Here is a 22,775-nt window from a genome sequence, read left to right on the forward strand (position 1 = left end):
TTAATGTATGGTACGAATTACTTTTTACGAAAGTAAACTGGAATGAGTTGTCATTCTTCTTCTTAATTTCTAGATACATGTAAATCAGCCATGTTTAATTATATAACAATTTTACTATTTAAATTTTTTTTAAAATTTCGTTATTTATAATCTAAGTATATATATATTTTTTTATATATATACACATATTTTAAAATATACTAAAAACACAATTAAAAATTATCCTTCAAATTTTTAAATCGTATTTTTGTAATTATAATTTATTGCAACCACTGATTTAGTAATTCAAGGTTTGAGTGATAAAGAGAGAGAAGGCTTTGGCAAAGGTAGGTTTGCATGTTAGAGTAGAAATGCTTTATTTTAAAAAAAATAAATCTTTATATTTAACCCATCCTCTTTAAGCAAGGGAGTTCTTCCCCTTATTCTTTACACTTTAGAAGTTAAAGCCTTTCAAAACCTTCATCTCCTCTTCAATTAAGCCGCACCCTATGCTTCCCTCTTTGCATCTCATTTGTTCTTGATTCTCTCTTGGTTTGGTATTCATCTTAGCTTCTTCTCATCAGAGAGAGAGAGAGAGAGATGGAAAGGATGTTCCCTCCTAAGAAGCCTTCAACTATGAATTCCCATGACAGACCCATGTGCGTACAAGGGGACTCAGGGCTTGTCCTCACCACAGACCCAAAGCCACGCCTCCGTTGGACTGTTGAACTCCATGAACGCTTTGTTGATGCTGTTAATCAGCTTGGAGGGCCTGATAGTAATAATCCAACACCCTTTTCGTTCTTTTCTTTCATTTGGGTGCAAATTATATAATATCAAATTGTAAATATAATAACTATGTATTTGCATCTCCATCTTTTAGTTACTGTTTTCTTCTCTCTTGTGCATGTGGTCTATAATTTGTAGAGGCCACTCCTAAAACAATCATGAGGGCTATGGGTGTGAAGGGTCTCACACTTTACCACCTCAAGAGCCACCTTCAGGTTTGAATACAAATCATATTTCACACTTCTTTTGCTTTTCGTTTAGCACACTTTTGTGACACTGTCCATTTCTCAGGCTATCTTCTCTCTCTCTCTCTCTCTCTCTCTTTTTCCTCTTCCCTTATGTTTATTGGCTAATTTGATCTTTGTATTTCATAGAAATTCAGGCTTGGAAAGCAGCCCCACAAGGAATTCAATGAGCACTCAATTAAGGATGGTATAAGAGGTGACTACTCTTTTTCATTTTCTAAGGTCCCTTAATTTATTTTCTTTTTCTTTGAGGTTTAATTTTTACATTTCGATCATGGAGCCCTTCTACACATATATTGATATATATCGTCAATTTTCCTGGTAGCGTCGGCTTTAGAACTGCAAAGAAATCTCGGATCCTCTTCCACCATGATTGGCCGCAACATGAACGAGTATGTCTATCTTACCTCTATCTTTTATTAAATCAACAACCACAATTATATTAATAAACAAAATTTGAAGATATAATTTTCCACCCTCTTCTCTATTCTTTCAAGTTATTTTTTTTAATTTATAAACAAAAATTGTGTGCGTGTTTAATTTAAATTATTTTTTTAAAAAAATAATCAATTAATTATGTCGGGCTATCGTGTGAGATTATTTTTGTAAGTTTACTTTAAAAAAATATTAATTTCTTGTATCAAAAGTTTGATTATTTCTCGAAAAAAGCACTTCCCAATTATATACTAATTAAGTTTTTTATTTGTATTCTTTTTGGGTTCTTGGGCGGGAATTCGGGTGTTAATAGTGGTATGTATGTGTGACACTGTAGAAAACAGTTACTCAAACATGGTTCATGCAATATTTAGGACGCAAATGGAGGTTCAGAGAAGATTTCATGAACAACTAGAGGTAATTAAACACGACCAGAAAGAACCAATAATTGGATCTCTGAAGTTTGCGACATGTGCATGTTTAGTTCAGATGTATTTACATGGCAGGTTCAAAAACACCTTCAGCTAAGGATTGAGGCTCAAGGAAAATACATGCAGAGTATATTAGAGAAGGCTTGTCACACACTTGCAGGTGAAAACACAGGCACAAACTTAAAGGGTATTGGAGCTCCTCAAAATACCTCTGAGATGGGGGTCATGAAAGAAATCGGTTCTCTTAATTGCACTTCTTTTCAAGATCTTAACATTTATGGTAGTGGTGACCAACTTGATGGGTTTATGCCAACTAATAATGAGAGTTTATTTGTGGGTAAGAAGAGGCCTTGCCCCTATAGTGGAAGTGGAAAGAATCCATTGATTTGGAATGATGATCTCAGGCTTCAAGATTTGGGAACGGCTTCATCATGCATTAGTCCTCAAGATGATCCTTTCAAAGGTGATCAACAGGTTCAAATTGCACCACCATCAATGGATAGAGGTGCTGATAGTGATCCCATGTCAGAGATCTATGACACAAAGGCAGTACTACTGCAGAGGGAAAGTGTAGGTGGTCAGAAGAAATTTGATGCATCTATGAAGCTTGAAAGGCCATCATCCAAAACATCGCCTCTTCGAGCAGAAAGGATGAGTCCAATTATCAATACTGATTCCATAGCACAAGGTAGAAGCTCACCATTTGGTTGAGAATTTTAATTAATACGCTTAATTATATGTAATTGGCTATTAGTATAGTTTGAGATGTAGGGTTTTGAATTGGGTGTTAGAGATTAGCAGTTCATACGGATGTTATAATTTTCTGCCAAGTAGTAATATTACTGGTATAAAGCCTTTGTTTGCATGGCAAATCAAAATTCTCATTCTAATCTAATTATATTAAAGCGGTTTAATTGTACTTGAATTTGATCATTCTCACATGTTCTAACATCTATTATATTGTACATATCTGTTGGTTAACTTTATTTTGAATTTTTTAACATTATATTAATTGATCTGCTGACAAACTGATCTTCTCTGCTTGTTATGATGATGGATAATCAAATGAACATTCTACACTTTTGGGGTGTATATACAAGATAGAGATAGAGAATAATAAACAAGAGAAAAAATAGACGTAACAAGTAATATTATGAGGAGGGAAAATAGAAAGAAAGATCCAAAGGAATGTCACATGAGTATAAGATAAAAAAGTTCAAAAATAAATTGAACAAAATTGGAAGCAAGTAAACTTTTCCTCTTTTTATCGCATTGAAGGTTTTCCCTTTATAACTTTTTTCTTGGACCCACTTCTATATATTAAGCTTGACATCGTGATTGGGGAACATTCTCTGCGTCACTATTAAGCAGTTTCTTCTGGTCGTTTATATCTTGGTTCTGCTATGTGGTTCATTAATATCCTTAAAAAAACAAAAGGTCTATATTGGCTGCACCCACTTCAGGTAGCAACTTGTGGCTGATCATGTTCAACCTAGTACACTATATAATACGATGATGTTAGAATGGGAACGAAATTGATTCTAAGATGCATGCTAAATGGATTTGAATTTGGATATCAGCATATGGGGCTATATATGAATATTAATGTTATAATATTTAATTTACATTTTATCCATTGTGATTTTCAAAAGAGAATAAAGTAAAAAAGAAAATAAATAATTAAGTTATAGAAGAAAGCCAAAATAAGTAGCATTATAATTAAATTCCTGAAAAATATATTTTATTGGGTGAATCTACAGGTAGGGATGGAAACAGGTCAGGACAGGCCAGACTTTACTCTAAACAGGCCTGTCTTGTAACATAATTATTAGGCCTGAGTCTGGTCTGTTACCTATTAAAGGCTTTATTTTAAGTCTGGTCTGACTTGACTTGAAGTCTGTTACAAAAAAAATCATATTAATAAAAATATACATATTTTATTATCAAATTAGTTTATATGTTTTTTAATTTCTATCTATGTTATTAATAATTATTAAATAATTATAATAATATCTATATAATTTTATAAATAATTTTTAAAATATTATTTAAGTATTAATTATAAATATTTTATATTAATAAAATTTATATTTATATTTTTCTTGATTTATTTTTAAAAATTATATAAATAGTAAATATTTTAGTTTTATTTTAGGAATATATTCTATTTGTTTAAAGACATCTTATATTCAATAAATAAAGTTATAATAAACACATAAAATTGATAAAAAAAATAACATTCACACAATTTGTTGAATCAATTAAAAGAAAATTATTATGTTCTAAAAAATAAATAAATTTAAACTTAATGTAATATATATATATATATATATATATATATATATATAAAATGACAATAATAATAACTATTAAATTAAAAAAATAATTACAAAATATTTAATTTTATTTGTTTCATTAATTTATTATTTTAAATTAACAAATAAACATAAAATTAACTATATTATAACATTAATGTAATATAAAAAATATTACTGATACAATAAATTAAAACATATACTTATATATTACATATAAATTGATAAATTAACTAAAAATTTAATTAAAATACGTGCAAGTTACAAAAATATATATTATTATATAATTTATTTATAATTATATTGTTTGTTATATGGTCTGATTATATATATATATATATATATATATATTTATTAATATATATTATAATACATTTTATATTTTATTTTCTTATCATTTGTTATAAATTTTTTCTTTCAAATAAAATATAATTTATATTTAAACAGTTTTTATTTATTATAAATATAAAAAATTATAACATATTATATTAATATAATAATTGAATATTAATAATAATAAAATTAAAAATATGAAAAATTTATTAAAAAAATATTAATATTTTATTTTTAAATTTTAATTCATTTATTCTTTTTCAGCTTGTTTAAATATAACAAATATAATAATTTATGATTAAATAAATTTAGTTTTTAAACACGTGTAATCGTGTATAAATATTTTTAGTTTCAAATATAATATAATTTTTATTTATTATAAATAAAAAATTATAGCATAATATATTAATATAAAAATTAAATATTAATACTAATAAAATTAAGAATATAAAAAATAAATTAATATAATGTTATTATTTTCTTTTTAAATATTAGTTTCTTTAATTTTGATTGTATTCTAATCTTATTCGAAGACTTTGTTACTCTTTATCTTGTTCAAACAAATATAATAATTTATCTTATATTTATATTTAAAGTAACTATAGATAATAATAAAATAAAAATAAAAATAAGTGTGATAATAATTTTGGCTCATAGGTATGTGGTTGTGTTAGATGTGTAATTTGTTGTGATATAGTTAATACAATCAATGAAATTTTTTATTATAAATTTTATACCAACAAAATTACTTAAAAAAAGATAAAAAATAAAATAAAATTTGTATAATATTAAAAATTTATAATGATTATTGTTATTGACTAATATTAATAAAAATATAATTATTTTATTATCGTATATTCAAATTTTTATTTGTGTTATTGATAATTATTAAATAATTGTAATAATTTTTATATAATTTTATAAATAATTTTTAAAATATTATTTGAGCATTAATTATAAATATTTTCATATTATAAAATATATATTTATTTTTATTTTTCTCAATTTAATTTTATAAAATCATTAAATTATTAAATATTTTAATTATTTTTTATGATAATTATATTTTATTTGTATAAAGACATCTTATATTCAATACATAAAATCACAGTAAACACATAAAATTGATAATAAAAAATAACACTTACAAAATTTATTGAATCAGCTAAAAAAATTATTATATTTTAAAAAGTAAATAAATATCGTTATTATAAAAATTATCGATAAAAAATATTTATATTAAAAAATTCATAGATGCAAAAAAATAACATATGAACATAGAAAAAATTATTAAAATTTATATTTAAATTAAAATCACTTATATTTCTAAATATTTATCTTAATTAAAAAATATGTGATAAAATTTAATATAAAATAACAATAATAACTATTAAATTAAAAAAAATAATTACAAAACATTAATTTTATTTGTTTCATTAATTTATTATTTTAAATTAACAAATAAACGTAAGATTAACTACACTATAACATTAATGTAACATAAAAAATATTACTGATACAATAAATTAAAACATATATTTATATATTACATATAAATTGATAAATTAACTAATAATTTAATTAAACCACGTATAATTTACAAAAATATATATTATTATATAATTTATTTATAATTATTTTATTTATATTATTTGTTACATGGTCTGATTATATATATATATATATATATATTAATATATATTATAATAAGTTTTTTATTTTATTTTATTATCTTTTTTTAATAAATTTTTAATTTCAAATAAAATATAATTCAGATTTAAGCAATTTTTATATATTATAAATAAAAAGAATTATAACGCAATATATTAATATAATAATTTTAGATTCTTTGCCACTTTTGGGAGCATTTTACAGAACTTGAGATCCTTGGATGACAGCCAAGGGCAATTTTAGGGTTTGATTACAATTTCTTCTTCAATTTCCTTTAATTCTTGCATTAATGTCATTGAATTCTTTTATCTTTCATCTTAATTTTGTAAGACCCATCTTCATGGAGGGCTAAACTTTCTTATCCTAACATTGATGCTCCTTTTGTTCTAAAAACTGGACTAATACACTTGTTGTCAAGATTTCATGGCCTTGCAGGTGAGGATCCGCACAAGCACCTCAAGGAGTTCCATATTGTCTGTTCAACCATGAGGCCACAAGGTGTGCCTGAGGAGCATGTCAAATTAAAGACTTTTCCGTTCTCTCTGATGGATGCAGCTAAGGATTGACTCTACTATCTTCCTCCAGGATCTATTGTTAGTTGGGATAACTTGAAGAGACTTTTCCTGGAGAAATTTTTCCCAGCATTAAGAGCTGCATCCATAAGAAAGAAAATATGTGGGATAAGGCAACTTGAAAGAGAGACCCTCTATGAATATTGGGAAAGATTCAAGAGGTTGTGTGCTAGCTGCCCTCATCACCAAATTAGTGATCAATTGTTGATACAATACTTTTATGAGGGACTGCACCCTATGGACCGAAGCATGATAGACGCTGCAAGTGGAGGGGCATTGGTTGACAAAACTCCAGTTGCAGCCCAGAATTTGATAGAGAACATGGCTGCTAACTCACAACAATTTGCAACAAGGCATAATTCTTGTGTTACCAGAAATGTGAGTGAAGTTCAAGTTGCTGAGTCTAGTAAGATAGAACACAAGCTTGATGAATTGGCATCCATAGTGAAGCAATTGGCTTCCATGCAAAAGAGTGCTGCTGCCTCTTCACCTCCTCTACCACCTATTCCAGCCATGCTGTGTGGCATTTGCTCAGCTACAGACCATTACACTGATAGCTGTCCTACACTGCAAGAGTCTGATATTCTAGAAAGTAATTCTCAGGCTTATGCTGCAAATATTTACACTAATAAATTTCCTTTTCCAAATTCGCAGCAGCAGCCCAATTGGGATCTATCTTCTAATAGATACAACCCAGGTTGGAGGAACCATCTAAATTTGAGATGGGGGAACAATTCTCAACAGCACAACCAGTAGCAAGGCACTCAATATCAAGCACATCATGTTGGCCCAAATAGACCCCATCAATCCCAACACCTACCACAACAAGCCCAACACCATCACCAACCATCTTTCTCACAACCAAGTGCATCCCAGAAAAATGAACCATCATTGGAGGAGCTCATGAAGTAATTGACCATGAATAATATCACTTTCCAGCAAAGAACCGAGGCTAGTATTAAGACTTTGGAGAACTAAATGGGACAACTAGCCTCGTCTCTGAACCAGATGCAATCTCAAGGTTCAGGAAACCTCCCTGCACAAACTGTAGCAAATCCTAAAAATGTAAGTGCAATCACTCTGAGGTCTGGAAAGGTGATGCAAGAGCCCATAGTGTCCAGAGAGAAAGAAGACCCACAATGTGCTCCATCTACAGTTGATATAAATGGAGAGGGAAAGGTTTAAGAACAACCAGAACCTACATCTGCCCAACCAAAAGTGGCAGAAAATGTTGATAGGCCAATTCCTTTACCATTTCCTCAGAGAGTTATCCAGCCAAGCAAGAAGATTGCAGAGGCTGAGAAAGAGATTCTTGAGACCTTTCGAAAGGTAGAGGTGAAGACCAAACAATACTATGACAAGAAGATTTCAAGTAAAGGAAATTACAGCTGCAAGAGTTGGAGGAGCTACGTCTTGAGGCATATGAGAACTCCAGAATTTACAAGGAAAAGACCAAACAATACTATGACAAGAAGATTTCAAGCAAAGAGTTCTACGTTGGTCAAAAGGTTCTTTTGTTTAATTCTCGTCTTAAACTCATGCCTGGAAAGCTTAAATCAAGATGGCTTGGACCCTTCACTGTTACAAAGGTATTTTCCCATGGTGCAGTGGAAATCATAAGTGACTCCACTAGCAAAAGCTTTATGGTGAATGGACATCGGTTGAAGTCATTCTTACAAAATTCAGTTACCTTGGAAGAAGTTGAGGATATTGAACTGCACTCACCATGCACAAATCTCTCCTACAACCTATGGACTGAGTAATCCACTTCATGCGTCAAGCTAGTGACGTTAAAGAAGCACTGTGTGAGAGACAACTCACAAAGATCTTAGAAATTTTAGTTATTTTTCTGCAATAAATTCTGGTCTTACATTTGAGCCTCTCTATTTTGATACTTCCTTATCTTGGTACCTTGTTGCATCAACTAACATGGTTTTTTCTGCATAATTCCCATTTTTGCAGAGTGAGATTGTGAATGTGGGGGCTAAATGCTGCACAAAGTTAAGGAAGTTTGGATGCAGTAGGATGGTAAATATTTTTCAGGCTTAAGGCAATCCCCTTGATAATAAAACAAAAGATCATCTTGAAAGTAAGCACTTTCCTGAACAAAAGTAATCACTTTTAATTCTAAGTTGCATATTCACTCTCTGTAGTGAGTACTCTCACATTTAATAGTGATTACTTTCATTGCATGTAAGCCCAAGGTGATGCGTGTGTTTACTCTTTAAAAGTCATAGTGAACACGCCCAAGCATTTTAGCACAGCACCCAGGGTGAAGCTTAGTTTACTCTTGAAAAGTTGACAGTAAACACGTGCAAGGCTTGTTAACTACTTTCAACCTGAAGCCTCTGGAGTGTTTACTATTCAAAAGTTGACAGTAAACACGCGCAGAGCTTGTTACTCACCTTGATCTTTGGTACCTCTGGAGTGTTCACTCTTAAAAAGCAGAGTGAACACACACAACTCATATGCACCAAAACTTTGTGCGTGTGTTCACTGTTAATTTTTGAGAGTAATTACTCTAGCCCTATATATATATATAGTGCTTACTCTCTCACACACTCTCACCTCAATTCTGAACATTTCTCACTGCCATTCTCAAATTCATCCCCTTCCCTCATTCGTATTTGGTTTCTCGCCCCAAGGGTTCAGTTTGCTCACATCTTTTTCGCAACTTGCACATCCAATTCAGGTAATTCTTAACTTTTAATTCCTGGAATTAGGGTTCTTGCTATGAAATTAGGGATTTCAATTTCGCAATCTCCTAGACTGCAATTGGGTGTTTTAATTTGTAATTCCATAAGTATTTATGCGTTTGAGACTTAATGGAACCAGTTAATTGCGTTTAATTGCTGCACTTAGACATTTTAAACTCTAGGGTAGTTTCCCTGTGCGCCCAGAGTACTCACTTTGGATGTTCTGCATTTGAAACTTTTAGACTGAAATTGTTAAATTACAGCAGTTATTATTTGGATGTTTAGGTGATTGAAAGATGAAGGGGACACTTCATTTGATTGTTTTGTTGAATTGAGGAGTGCTACCTTAGGAGTACCCCACTCCCATTTGCAAGAGTTTTCACTCTGAGTGTTCTGTTGTGCTGATGTTTACATAGTTCAACTAGGATGTGCAGTTTTTAATTTTTGATGCATTCCCTGAATTCACTACTAATTACGCAATTCCCTTGTGTTATCTTAGTTATTTTGGCAGCAATTAAACCCTAAAGTGATCATTGCCATGAACACAAGTAACCATAATGTGCTATTTTGGAATTCTTTGTTGTCTTGAATGTGATAGATTGTTATCTTTGCTGCATTTTTTTTTATACACATTCAATCACCTTTGAGCACCTTTTTCATGTTGCTGTAAATCTGCATGATCATACACAGCATACACCTTATTTTTAATGCTCTGCACATTGAGAATGGTTGCTCTCATGTCCACAAATATGCCCTGTCCATATATATCATCTCTGAAGCTAGAGTAGTTATTTTCATATTGGGCATTTAGGTGCATAATCCTCATTTTGCAATTGCATAACACTATCTGTTCACTCTCTTGCTCAAATGCATTCACTGACTGTGTGTATAATTTCTGAAGCATGCATACTCACTTTGAACCTTCATCCACATGCTTAGCCTAGTTATTTTTTTGAAATCTGCTGCATAATACTTGTCAGGACTAGGTTCTAGAGTGATTACTGTGTGCCATAATCGTCATTTTGCCTTGTTCTTTACTGCATATGTATAGCATATCTGCCACCACACATGCAGCAGTTGTTCTACACATTATTTCTTGTTAAGTCTGCCTTTTTGAACTGATATGCTTTACCTTTTCTGCATAAATTGTTGTTGTCTTGTGTCCAAAGTAGTTACTGTCATTTTGCATAGTGAACACTTTGGCAGCACAAAACCTCACAGTGCACACTTTGGCATCACTTGAACTGTGAATCTGCTAAAGTCAAAATTCATACTTGTACCTGCCTCTTTCTATAACCAACTCACTATTTCTCTTTATTTTCCAACAGCAACATGGCCAATACACCCAGGAAGACCACCCCTAGAACCAAGAGAGCCAGAAATGCTGAAGCTTCATCATCCAGACCCCCTCCTGCACATGACCCGAGGTTTCGATCATTAGCTCATGAAGAATATTTCAGAACCAACATCTTGCGAAGGCAGATAGTGCAGGATCGTAATTTTGAGATCTAGGAGGGCACATACACTCAATTTCAGGAGGAAATTCAGAGAAGGAGCTCGGATCTGTTTACCACTTGTGCTGGAAATGGGTGGAAAGAGATCACCCAAGAATTTTATGCTAATGCAATGAGGGTGAAAGGAGACCAGCTGGCCCTCAGACACACCATGGTGCGAGGTGTGGAAATTGATTTTTCCCCATCCAACATTCAGAGGATTCTGAACATACCTCCAGTGGAGAGGAGAGCTGGACAGCTTGATTTTACCACATTCAGCTATCTAGAAGAGAAGGACTACAAGCCCATACTCCAGGCCATCTATAAACCAGGAGAAAATTAGGAGTTTGACATGCAGCTCATGCCAAAAAATCTGACCACCAAACACCTCCTTCCACCAGCCAAGGTGTGGAGCATCTTCCTGCTGAGCTCCTTCATGCCAGTACGCCATTCCTCTACATTGGTTGTCAAAAGAGCTGAGCTTATATATGCCATCCTCACTGGTATGCCAATCCATGTGGGAGACATTATCAGCAACTTCATCATGAGCATCTTAAGCACCAATAGGGACTCCCTTGCTTTTCCTTCTATCATCACCATGCTCTGTCAGGATGCTGGAGTGGACATGGGTGAATATCAGCAGAGAGTCAAAGCTGCCCCTCCCATCACTACTGTCATAGTGAAAGATCTTTTCAATGCTAGAAAGAAATCTGCTGACCCAGGTCTCTCCCTACCTGCTAAATATAGGAAGAGAACCCAGTTGAATCTTAGAGAGCAGGTCAAGCAAATAGCACTGAGGTAGGATGCAATCCATGCTGGCCAGAAATCCATGCTGACCCTCCTGGAAACTATGTCCCTTAACATAGGAAAGAAGCTGGGCATGACATCAGAACAGATTTATGACACCCCTACCTTCACTGCCCCTTTCCTTAGAGCAGCAGTTAACCAGGACTTACCTCCATTCACCACCACCCATGCACCTGCAGCTGAGAAGGATAACAGCTCCAGTTCTTCAGAGGAAAAAGAAGATAATGATGAGAATGATGACAATTTTTCATCCTCCAGCTCAAATGAAGATCTTATTTAGCTTTGCTTTTCCTTCTGTCATTTACATTTCTACCATTTCTAGTTTATTTCCCTGTATTTAGTAATTACTACTTTCCCTGTAATTATCATCTTTAGTACTATTTTCCCCTTTATTTTCCTGCATCAACCCCTTAAACACTCTTTGACGCTTTCATATATACTATTTGCAGTTTAATTTCCATTATTATACTCTGTGCTGAATCCACTGTGTCTTTGTGCAGAGAATGCCCTTAGTAACATCAAGAGGAGCATGAAATTGATCTCTGAGTGTGACTCTGAAAGGGGGTGATCTCGTTGCCTCTGTTTCACATTGTTTAGTCTGTTTTTCCTGCATAGTTCATAGATAAAATACAAAAACAACTTCTTTGTTTCTTTATTTTTGATGAAATTTAGTTTTCTAATTCTGATTTTATATTCTGATTGCACTTCTCATTCAACTCATTCATTCTCTATTTTGTAAATAATTATCGTTCCTACCATACTGAACATAGTTTCCTGTGAGGTGAACTATATTCACATGTTGCTAAGTAATTATCATCTTTTACCATGGTAGAGAATTGGGCCTTAAAATTCTTTTCTGTGTGCACATTACTTGTACTTTTGCATTCATCTTCTAGAACTTGTCCTGTTTCTTAATTGAATATGCATTGTACAATTTTTCATCTAGATGATTGAGGCCTTGTTTGCACATACCCACCCTAGAACACCCTTCCCCCAAATTTCACTTGTTCTACACTCCCTTCTTTTGCTAAACTTAGCCTGCAAACATAGTTTCCTTCCCTTAAGAGAGGTATTTCTTTTGAGTTGCGTCAAGAATGATTGCAAAAAACTAAGTTTGGGGTGCTAATTGTGACTGTAGTTGCTTAAGGACAAACAAGATCATAAGTTTGGGGTGGTGAGCATTATACATGTCCATATTACATGTAAAAAAAATGCTTGAATTTGAAGAAAAGAATGATTGCCAAAGTCCAATGAATCGAAACAAAAAAATAAAAAAAATAAAATGAATGAATGGAAGTAAAAGGAAAAGAAAAAGAAAAATACAGCAAGTCATTTTGATAGAAAAAGAAGTTCCACATAAGGCAAAATAATGAAAAACATGATGAAAGAATGCCTGAACCTCATAAATTGCATCCTTTAGTGCATTCCATTCTAGTTATTGTACTCGTTTACTCAAAAGAATTTGCCTTTCTTAAAAACCCACTTGAGCTTTTGCCATTCCTTGATAAAAAATGAACCTAATCTAACCACATTTGTGCCCAACAAAGCCCTTATGATAGGTGGTTTATTGTATCTAGGCAAAGGAGATTGAGAATATGGGCAAGCATATGGTAGGGTAAGGCAAAATGCATGAATTGAGAGAAACACTGAGCCTGCAACATTAATGAGTGAGAGTGAAACACTATACTGTGAGCTGGATGATTTCTTTGCATTGTGTGGACTGCATGAAACTTTGCTGGATTTTTGTTTCGGTTTAGTGGGACTTTGCATGAAAATAAATGATATGAGTGTAATTGCTTTGTTGAATAAATCCATGATTTTGGAGATATTGGAAGTGTTAATTGGAGTCTAAGATTGGAATTTAAATCTTTGAGAAATTTTTTTGGATAAATCCAACCCTTTACCTTCAATTTTCTTGAGTTTTGGTTTGCCTGAGGACAAGTAAAAGTTTAAGTTTGGGGTTATGATGAATCCACACTTTATAGATATTTTGTTTGGTTTTTATAAAGTTTTAATAGAAAAAATAGACCTAGAGATTGTAAATAACATTAAAATCTCATTTAGGTAAAAAAACAATAGCTTTCTTAATTTTTGTCTTATTTCCATTAATTTTTGTGAATATATTTTGTAATTTTGATCATTTGAATAATTGTGCAGAAAATTCTAGACAAACTTCATAAATTTTTGACTTTTTGGAAAAATATGAATTGAGAGTAACTACTCTCAGATACCAGAGTAATCATTCCAGGGAGTTAGTTTCAAGGGATAGACCAGAGTTACCACTTTCAGATATCAAAGTGATCACTCCAGAAGCTTCAGACCCCAAGTCCCTGCGCGTAAACACTCTCAAAAATGAGAGTAATCACTCTAGAGATGCTCAGACTCAAAGTGCCTGCGCGTGTTTACTCTCAGAAGTGAGAGTAATCACTCCAGAAAGGGAAAATCTAATGTTGTTGCGCATAAACACTCTTGTTTACAGAGTGATCACTATGGGACCATGTCAGATTTAGTATATATAGATTTTTAGAAATTAGGGTAGGGATCTTTTTTCATAATTTTAGATTCTTTGCCACTTTTGGGAGCATTTTGCAGAGCTTGAGATCCTTAAATGACAGCCAAGGGCAATTTTAGGGTTTGATTTACAATTTCTTCTTCAATTTCCTTTAATTCTTGCATTAATGTCATTGAATTCCTTTATCTTTCATCTTAATTTTGTAAGACCCATCTTCATGGAGGGCTAAACTTTCTTGTAATCCTTAGTGAGTTCATGTATTCTTAAATTCCTGGGTATGAATGTCAATATAATTTCCTTTCCCTCATGAATTCACAATTCCCAACTCTTTGAATTGAATTAATGTTTTAATGAGGGAGACATTGCTTAATTAACCGTAATTCATTTTAATGAAATTCATAACTTAGTTTGCTTAATCCTAAGTTAATTTCTAAGGTAACGTTATATTGGGGATGAGAGGTTGGAGCCCATATAAATTGCTTAATTCATATGGGAATCTAAGGTTAATTCATGCTTTTTGAGTTACCCTAATTCAGAGGAAGAGGAAAAGTATTGAATCTTGAGAGGGATAAGGATAGAATTGCAGGAACAAACTAAGGATTGCATATTTCATTGATTGGATTCATTAATTTCATCACTTGCCTTTACATTAAAATTGGAATCACACAAAACTCCCTTGTTTTAATTGCTTTCATAGTAAATGTTCACAACATGTTCCATGTATGTTACAAACTAAAGTCTTTGGAGACAACCTAGGTTTGCACCCTAGATTACATAAATTTTTCTGCAATTTTTGATGAAGGTTAACGACAAAATCTTTGTGCATAACGAGTAGCAAAAATTTGTTCCATCAAATTGGTTTAACAGACTTTCTAAACAGCTCAGGCCTGACTTATGTACTTAAACAGGCCTTAAAAAAAAGCCTAAGCCTGATTTGTTTATTAAAAAGGTCAAGTCAGGCCAGGCCACAGGCCCTGTCAAGCAGCCTGACCTGTTTCCATCCCTATCTACAGGGCCTCAAACTCTTCTCATATTTAGCGATATACGTCTTAATTAATGTACTCTTTTTAATATATTTTTTATAATTAATTAAAATTTATCAAAAATAATAAAATTATCAGTTATTTATTAATTTAACAGGATAGTGTACATAATTTTGTGATTGTTAATTATATAAAATTTAATCGATAATAAAAAATACTTAGAAAATATTAAAGAATATGTACCAACAATTTTCTTTATGAATAATATACTTGACAACTTGAGATCTAAGTCATTTAATTATGTTGATAGTGGCGTAAATTTTGTATAGCTTACACTTAATTATCAAAATATTCAAATTATTTTTCAATTTTGCGATGAAAAAGATAAAGATAAATTAGGCCTCCTTGTATAAATGGAAAAGGTCAAAGAGAGAATAATCTTTTTGGTAGTGCTCTTTGATTTTCAAGCCAAGAAGGGTACACTGATGATTCTTAATGGTAGAAGATGAGTTGAGCTGAATGTATCTTTCACCCTTCTTTTTCACTCCTTTACTCTTCTGTTTTCCCTTCCAATAAGATGATAAAGAGACAAAAGGCTGCATCCCAAGAAACAAAGTATGAATACAAACTTTTTCTGCCTTTACTAACATTGTTGTAAAATATGTATCAGAGATCTAATATAGTGATTTGAAATTATAATTATCACTGCAATATTAAATTTTGGAAATTCTCTACAATTATATTGTCACTGTAACTACAATCATATTTTTCTGTGATTTTAATTTTGCAACCGTAATAATGAAAGTGCAACCTAAATTGTATTTTAAAATTATATGGCATAAATAGTAAATATTATCTCGGGTGCTATTTATAAGTGATAATTATCAATATTTTTTTTAAATATAAGAAACAAAACTCTTTTTTTTCAAATGTATCAATTGTTAAATTTTTTTATACCATTGTTTATTGTAAGAAGTGTATTAATTTAATACTCATCTTTTATTTATAAAAATCAATACATTCATTCATTTAATATATGACTTATGAATTTGACGATATGGATATTTTTTTTCTTGATCTTGATGAATAAGAAAATAATAATATTCCAAATATGAAGTTAACATATAATTCAGTTATTTTGAAAGGCTTGAAATTATTGTTACACTAAATTGCATGTGATTGTAAAAATTTCCAAAATCTTAACATTACACACAGTTACATATGAATGAAGTTGATGCAACCATAATTATGATCACATTCATTCTAGTTATATTTTTAAAATTTATTTATTCTTTTGCTAATAAATGAGACCTAACAGCCCAAAGAAACAAACAAGACTAGACTAACCCTCTAGGAAAACAAGAATCTAGAGAATCCAAAGAGAGAAAGGGGATTAAGGAGAGGGGAGCCTTGTCAAAACAAGTGAAAAATGACCCAAAATTAGACCCTAACTTAGCCAAAAAAATTAGCACACTGATTGGCTTCTCTTAAAACATGATTAAATCTAATAAAACTAATCCCTCTAAGTAAATCTCTAATATCACAAATCAAAGAGAACAAAGGGTGATTACAATTTTGGATCTTCATAGTGAGAAAAATAGTCTCCTTTGAGTCGCTTTCAATCCAAATATGATGAATATTCTTAGAAATAACAAGCTTTAATCCCCAAAATATGCCCCAAAGCTTAGCAGCCAGAGAGGAACACAAGTCTAAAGCTTTGTGAAATCCTTGACTGTCCTTAATGAGCCCTCTACAGCTAGTAGATCCATCATCAAGGGAGACAGCACCATATACATTTAGTTTAAGGTGAGAGTACAAAGGAGTTTTCCATTTGATGAACCTTTCAGCCCCCATCCAGCCAGCTCCTATCTTTTGCTTGGACCTGCCACAGAAAATAAGGTAGTCAAAATCTGATTTAATTTTATAGAACAAGGATTCAGTATTCAAAGGGAAATTCTAAAAAATGTCCTTGTTCCTATTAGTCCATAAATGCAAGACAGTTATACCAAATAGGAGTGTCCAATTAGGAAAAGGAAATAAGCTATTGATAGATAAGTTTAAAGACAGCCAGCTAGTTATGCCTCTACTAAAGAAAGTAGCCTAACAATCTGGAAAAATGAGTTTGTTCCAAATTTGCCTAGCAATTCAACAATCTCGAAGTACATGGATCACAGTTTCATCACTTTCATTGCACCTGAAACAAACAGAAGTTAGAGACATTTTACGATTAAAACGTTCCTCATTAGTAAGCAAACGACCATGGGCTATTTTCCATAACAAAACATTAATTTTGGGAGGGCCTTCCCAATTCCAGATCATCTTAAAAAGATTGGGGTGTGATTCTTGATGCTGGACAGAGGAGGATATAAGGTTGTAAGCTGATTTAATTGAGAAGAGACCATTATCAGTCAAATTATAGAAAAATCTATCATGTCCCTCTGCAAATGCAGGGGAATTAATTTTAGCAATATATTCACAAATATTAGCAGGAAGCAGAGACTGAATTTTATGCCAGTTCCAAGATCTATTATGAGAGAACAAAGTCATAGACTCTATAACATCCAAATCAGCAACTTGATGGAGGGCAGAGTTTTTAAGAGGTTGTTGGGGATGGACCCAATTATCCTCCCAAAATTTGATGGTCAAACCATCACCAACTATCCAGCCTAAATCAGTAGAGAAACCCTTCCAAATAAAAAGCATACTTATCCAGAGATGAAAATAATTCTAAGGATTATCATACTTGAGATTTTTTCTAAGGAAAAATTTGTATTTACTATAAAAAACCTGAGCCTAAAGGTCATTTGAAAAAGTTATCAGTCTCCAACAAAGTTTTATTATGAAGGCTTGACTGCAAACCTTTTTCCAACCTATTAAGTGACATTTTCTATCACTCAAAAATCTTCATATAAACTTTCTACAAATAGATAAAATAAATAACATAAGTAATGTAATAATTAAAATGTATAATAAAAAATCACACAATAACTTTTATAAAGTTTAAGATATTATTTTTCAGTTTAATAATTTTTTGTATAAAATCATAAACGAATAAACAAAAAAAGCACTGCGCAGTATTTGAAACCGTTCACCTCGTGATAAGTTATAACACGCTTCCCAATTTCGTCGTGGAACATATCAAACCTTGGATTTGTGATATATAATTAAAATTTTGTTTTGAATTTTAATAATATTAATTTTAAAACGTGAAATATAATTAAATATATCTTAATTAATTGTCAATGCAAACATACAAGAATCTCTCCACTTTGTGATCATATTGATTCACAAACATTTTACATGATTGATAGTATTCTCTTTTCTTAATTAATCTAAGAAAGATAATCAACAAAACATACATGCTCCATAATTTGACACACATGTAATGATTCGCATATATAATCATTTATAAAAATAATTTTTTTGATAATTAAATTATATATATTTATTTTACAATAAAATATTTATACATCAGACTGATAAATATAATTTTTAAAATATAAATAAATATTAATTAAAGATTATATATTTATAAATATTTAATTTATTTAAATTTTGATATGTATAATATAAATATAATATGATTTAATTAATAAAATGATATAGCTATAAAAAAAGTTATTTAATAAAATTAGGGATTGAGACTTAAGTTAATTTAATTTTCTTTTTCGATCAAATAAATAAAATTATCGATTTTTGTATTTCATCTTTATTTACTTTTATCAGCCCATAGACTCCAAAAAAGAAGCATTAGCAATTTCTTCGGGGATGAACCCTGTTTCCCACGAAACCTAATTTGGAGCTTCCATATTACTGGTCTTCTTCTAGAACCGTCGCCACATTCTAGAGGGGGTTCAATACCTAAATTTTCTCATTCACACAGAAGAAAAATCCAAGCTTGGGTAGTTTTAGAGGGGTTTCATTTCGTTGATTCTCAAGCAATGGTATGTTCATATCTGTCTTTCTTGTTTCTTCGTATCTAACGTGTTGTCTGGTTCTACCGGGGCGTAGAGAAATTGAGAAATTTGTGTATTTAGTTTCTGTTTGTGAAGGGGATTATGGATTGTGTTCTTTTCAGGTATGCAGCTGTTTTTATGAGGGTGTTTGTAATTTATTATTTGGCCAACTTAGGTTGATTTATTTTCATTGACTGTTAGGTGACGTTTACAATATACAGAAGTTTAGCTTGTGATTCTTTGCCTTATGGCCCTGGGCATGCTATTTGTGCATAATTTTGTTGTGGTTTCTATTTAGGCATAGTTCAGTCTGTTGGGGGCGTCATAGGTCCAAGACATGGACATGGTAGTAACTTTTTGATGTATGTACCTAAAGGAAATATAAAATGAAAGCGGAAAGTACTGATTGAGGATGTGGTCTTTGGAGTGAGCTTAATCTGCTATCACTAAATGGTCTTTGGACAATGAGTTTTCTGGAATATTCCCTGTTTCTTGCAAAACCTTAGCTGAATTGTTTATGCAGGCCGCTAAGATTCTTGCGAACTTGATTGTGATGGGTGGAGGAATCTTGGCTAGAGCGTTTGTTCAGGCATATCGTCAAGCACTTGCTAGTAAGCTTCTCAAATTTGTGACTGGAATATTCATTGATTTGTGTGACAAGCATAATATTGTTGCCTGCTAATTTACTTTTCAATTCTGTGTTTTCTAGGTATTTGGTTTAATTATTGTTTGTTTTTGTTTGGACATATACCATAAGGAAATGTTAGTTAAATTATTTTCCAACATCATATCACTTGATTGCCAGATATGCACTTCAGTATACTTCTTTGAAGAATTTACTTGCTAAATATGTTGACTAGAGAGTTATGAGATTTGCCGTTTTTTCTCTTCTGCCCAGGGGGTGGCGGAGATTTCATGGGCTTCTTAGGGCAATAACATTGACAAATTGGAATCTTTGCATGGGGAGCTTTCAGAATGAAATTTTGGGTTTAATTGGTTCTGTCGTATGTATGTGAATCCCTCATGCTTGGAAAGTTAAATAGAATCCCAGTTTCTTGGAGTTGAGTAGTATATTGTGAGAAGAACTTGGGATAGGTTACATGCTTCATGTGCAACCTGTAGATTGTTATAGTCAGTCTCTAAAGGGAAGTTCTCTCACAATTAGGTGTGTTGGATAGATTAGCATGTGAGGATTGTATATGTGAACTCCAACAGGATGACAAGATTTTTTTAAGGAAAAGAAAAAAACCTTGAGTTTTGTAGGATTCTTTGAAAGGAGATTAGTTGTAAATGCAGTGAAAGTGGAGGCCAGAATTACAGGAAAATGCTAACTAAGGAAGGGGATGCTAATTTCAAACACTTTCACGGAATTGCTAGCAGTAGAACTCTAAAATGAAAAGAAAGAAAGAAAGTGTAATTAAAGAGTTAGAGTGAAGGGTTATGATTTGGCAAGAGATCCCCAGTTTTATTGAAGAGAAAATGTTTTAATTACCTTGTGCTGTCCCGCCATCATTCAAGTCCCTGTGTTTCATTTCTTATCCTTTTTCTCCTTGCTTAACGCTATAGGTATGGCCCTTTGTTCATTTTGGGAGAACTATTGCATTGGTTAGGCCATTTTCTGTATTCTGATTCTTTTCTTTGTCTTTATCAACTTTCCCGTGCACCAGCACTCATTTGAAGGGAACCTCATAACACTGGTGCTGCTGATCTAGATTTGTTTGATACTGACCAATATAAATTTCTTGTCTCTCATTTAGACAGTCAGATATAGCACCTTTTTTGAGACTTCATCTAAAGTTTTAAGCTTTTAGGCGGGTTGGTTGATCAACTTTAGCTTGAGGAGATTTCAATCTGTGAACTGATTTGTTTCTTTTATCCGTGTATCCTATTTACATATCTATCTAAATCAAACTACTAAAATTTTTTAGATATCTAGATGTTTTGGAAAGACTAAGGCTCCTTTATTACTGAATTAATCACCAATTCCATTTTTATTAGGGACTATTTAATACATCCACTGATCCTTGGAACCACTCTACTGGTCTCCCATTTGTCTCTATTAGCTCTAAAGCATTTTTTTGGTTGCCCACAGACCTATTAATACGGGACACTCCTCACATACACCACCACTTCCAAAGATTTTCCATTGCTGTTGCACCACTATAGCGGTGCTATGGCTGCTATTGTAGCTGCTATGACCACTATTCAAATTGTATAGTGGCCTGTGGCTGCTCTGCTATTCCAAAATTTTGGATATCACCTTTGGTCATAAAGAGCTATCTCGATTCCTTAATTCATTATGCATGAACTAGTTTCCAACTTTCCTCATGTTTATGAAATGATTCATTAATAATCAATGTTACTTCTTGAACTGAATTTTTCAAATCCCAATATATCATTCGATACTTCTCTGAAAAGTTAACCAAAATAGTTCTTCCATTTTCTCCTTAATTTCATCATCTTTGTCCAATACCGTAAGTCTTTACACTTTGATACACTTAAATTTGTGTTAAGTCCGTAGTTTTTCTTTCTCATATCGTGCCTTGGCTAATATATCTCTCCCTCTATACACACACAGCAACTCCAGATCTTCTCACTTACTAAACGTTATGTTATGTTATTCCAGATGCCTCTAAAAATGGTGTTGCACAAGATACAATACAAAATACTATCCGTAGGGCTAGCAAGGGAATGACTGAGCAAGAGGCTCGGCAGATTCTTGGTGTTACTGAGGAAGCCCACTGGGAGGACATTGTGAAGGTTTGCATCTCATTTGTTGTGTGGTTATATATAACCCTTTGTTGTATGAATATTTCCCTTGAAGTCAGGAAATCATTTTTGAGGAAAAAGTACTAAGTTATAACATTAGATTGGGAAATAACTATTAATATTATGATTTAAATAATGCTCATATATTATTTATATAATATTAAAATTTACTCCCTTGATTTTTTAATCAACAGTTGTACCTTCCCATTTATTGTTTTAGAAGAGCTAAATTTTTGTTATAATAATTGTTTAAACATATTTCTTCTGTGCAGAAATATGACAGTTTGTTTGAGAATAATGCCAAGAATGGGAGCTTTTACCTCCAGTCCAAAGTTCATCGGGCCAAGGAATGTCTTGAGTCTGTTCATCAAGGCAGTAGTCAGAGTACCCCTAGTTGAGAACATAGTTCATCTCCATCTTATAATCTTTGTGTTAACGCAATCTAAAGTTTTTGGAACTAAAATTTCTATTACTATTAAAAATTGTAAATTAGTCGGGGCTTGATCGTTAAATGAAAGGCTATACTATTTTTTTAATGTAATCTGATCAATATGAGAATAGTAGGCAATAATAGTATTCCCTCCGCCGCCTTTACAAGACAAAGTTAAAACAAATTCAAAGTTATATTTGCAAGACAATTTCTTTGCTTATCCTTGAATCTTTATGATGGAATTTTATTAAATGTTTAATGACTTTAATTTTAAGTGGGAGTATATTTAGAACGTTGTATAGTGATTTTTAAAAATTAATATAAACTAGTTTTAACATGTTTTCTTAATGTGTGTGATA

The 22,775-nt window shown here is 32.0% G+C and overlaps 2 protein-coding genes across 3 annotated transcripts; both read left to right on the forward strand.

The window, feature by feature from the left end:
* Positions 1 to 428: 428 nt before the first annotated feature.
* LOC113865452 (myb family transcription factor APL-like) lies at positions 429 to 2,796 on the forward strand. 2 transcript variants are annotated; one of them, XM_027500001.1, is made up of 6 exons: positions 429 to 757; positions 907 to 983; positions 1,143 to 1,209; positions 1,339 to 1,405; positions 1,823 to 1,865; positions 1,955 to 2,796. In XM_027500001.1, the coding sequence occupies exons 1-6, from the start codon at positions 580 to 582 to the stop codon at positions 2,588 to 2,590; spliced, it is 1,068 nt and encodes a 355-aa protein (XP_027355802.1). In that variant the 5' UTR covers positions 429 to 579; the 3' UTR covers positions 2,591 to 2,796. The 2 variants fall into 2 exon arrangements, with proteins under 2 accessions (XP_027355802.1, XP_027355803.1); XM_027500002.1 differs by having other exon boundaries at positions 517 to 757; positions 1,351 to 1,405; positions 1,955 to 2,646.
* Positions 2,797 to 19,118: 16,322 nt separating this feature from the next.
* LOC113865849 (mitochondrial import inner membrane translocase subunit PAM16 like 2-like) lies at positions 19,119 to 22,397 on the forward strand. Its single transcript, XM_027500622.1, has 4 exons — positions 19,119 to 19,205; positions 19,741 to 19,828; positions 21,844 to 21,977; positions 22,259 to 22,397. Exons 1-4 carry the CDS (start codon positions 19,203 to 19,205, stop codon positions 22,382 to 22,384), a joined length of 351 nt encoding a protein of 116 aa, XP_027356423.1. The 5' UTR covers positions 19,119 to 19,202; the 3' UTR covers positions 22,385 to 22,397.
* Positions 22,398 to 22,775: the final 378 nt, after the last annotated feature.

The sequence above is a fragment of the Abrus precatorius genome, unplaced genomic scaffold, assembly GCF_003935025.1.
Source record: "Abrus precatorius isolate BTA unplaced genomic scaffold, Abrus_2018 Scaffold4, whole genome shotgun sequence".
NCBI lineage: Eukaryota > Viridiplantae > Streptophyta > Magnoliopsida > Fabales > Fabaceae > Abrus > Abrus precatorius.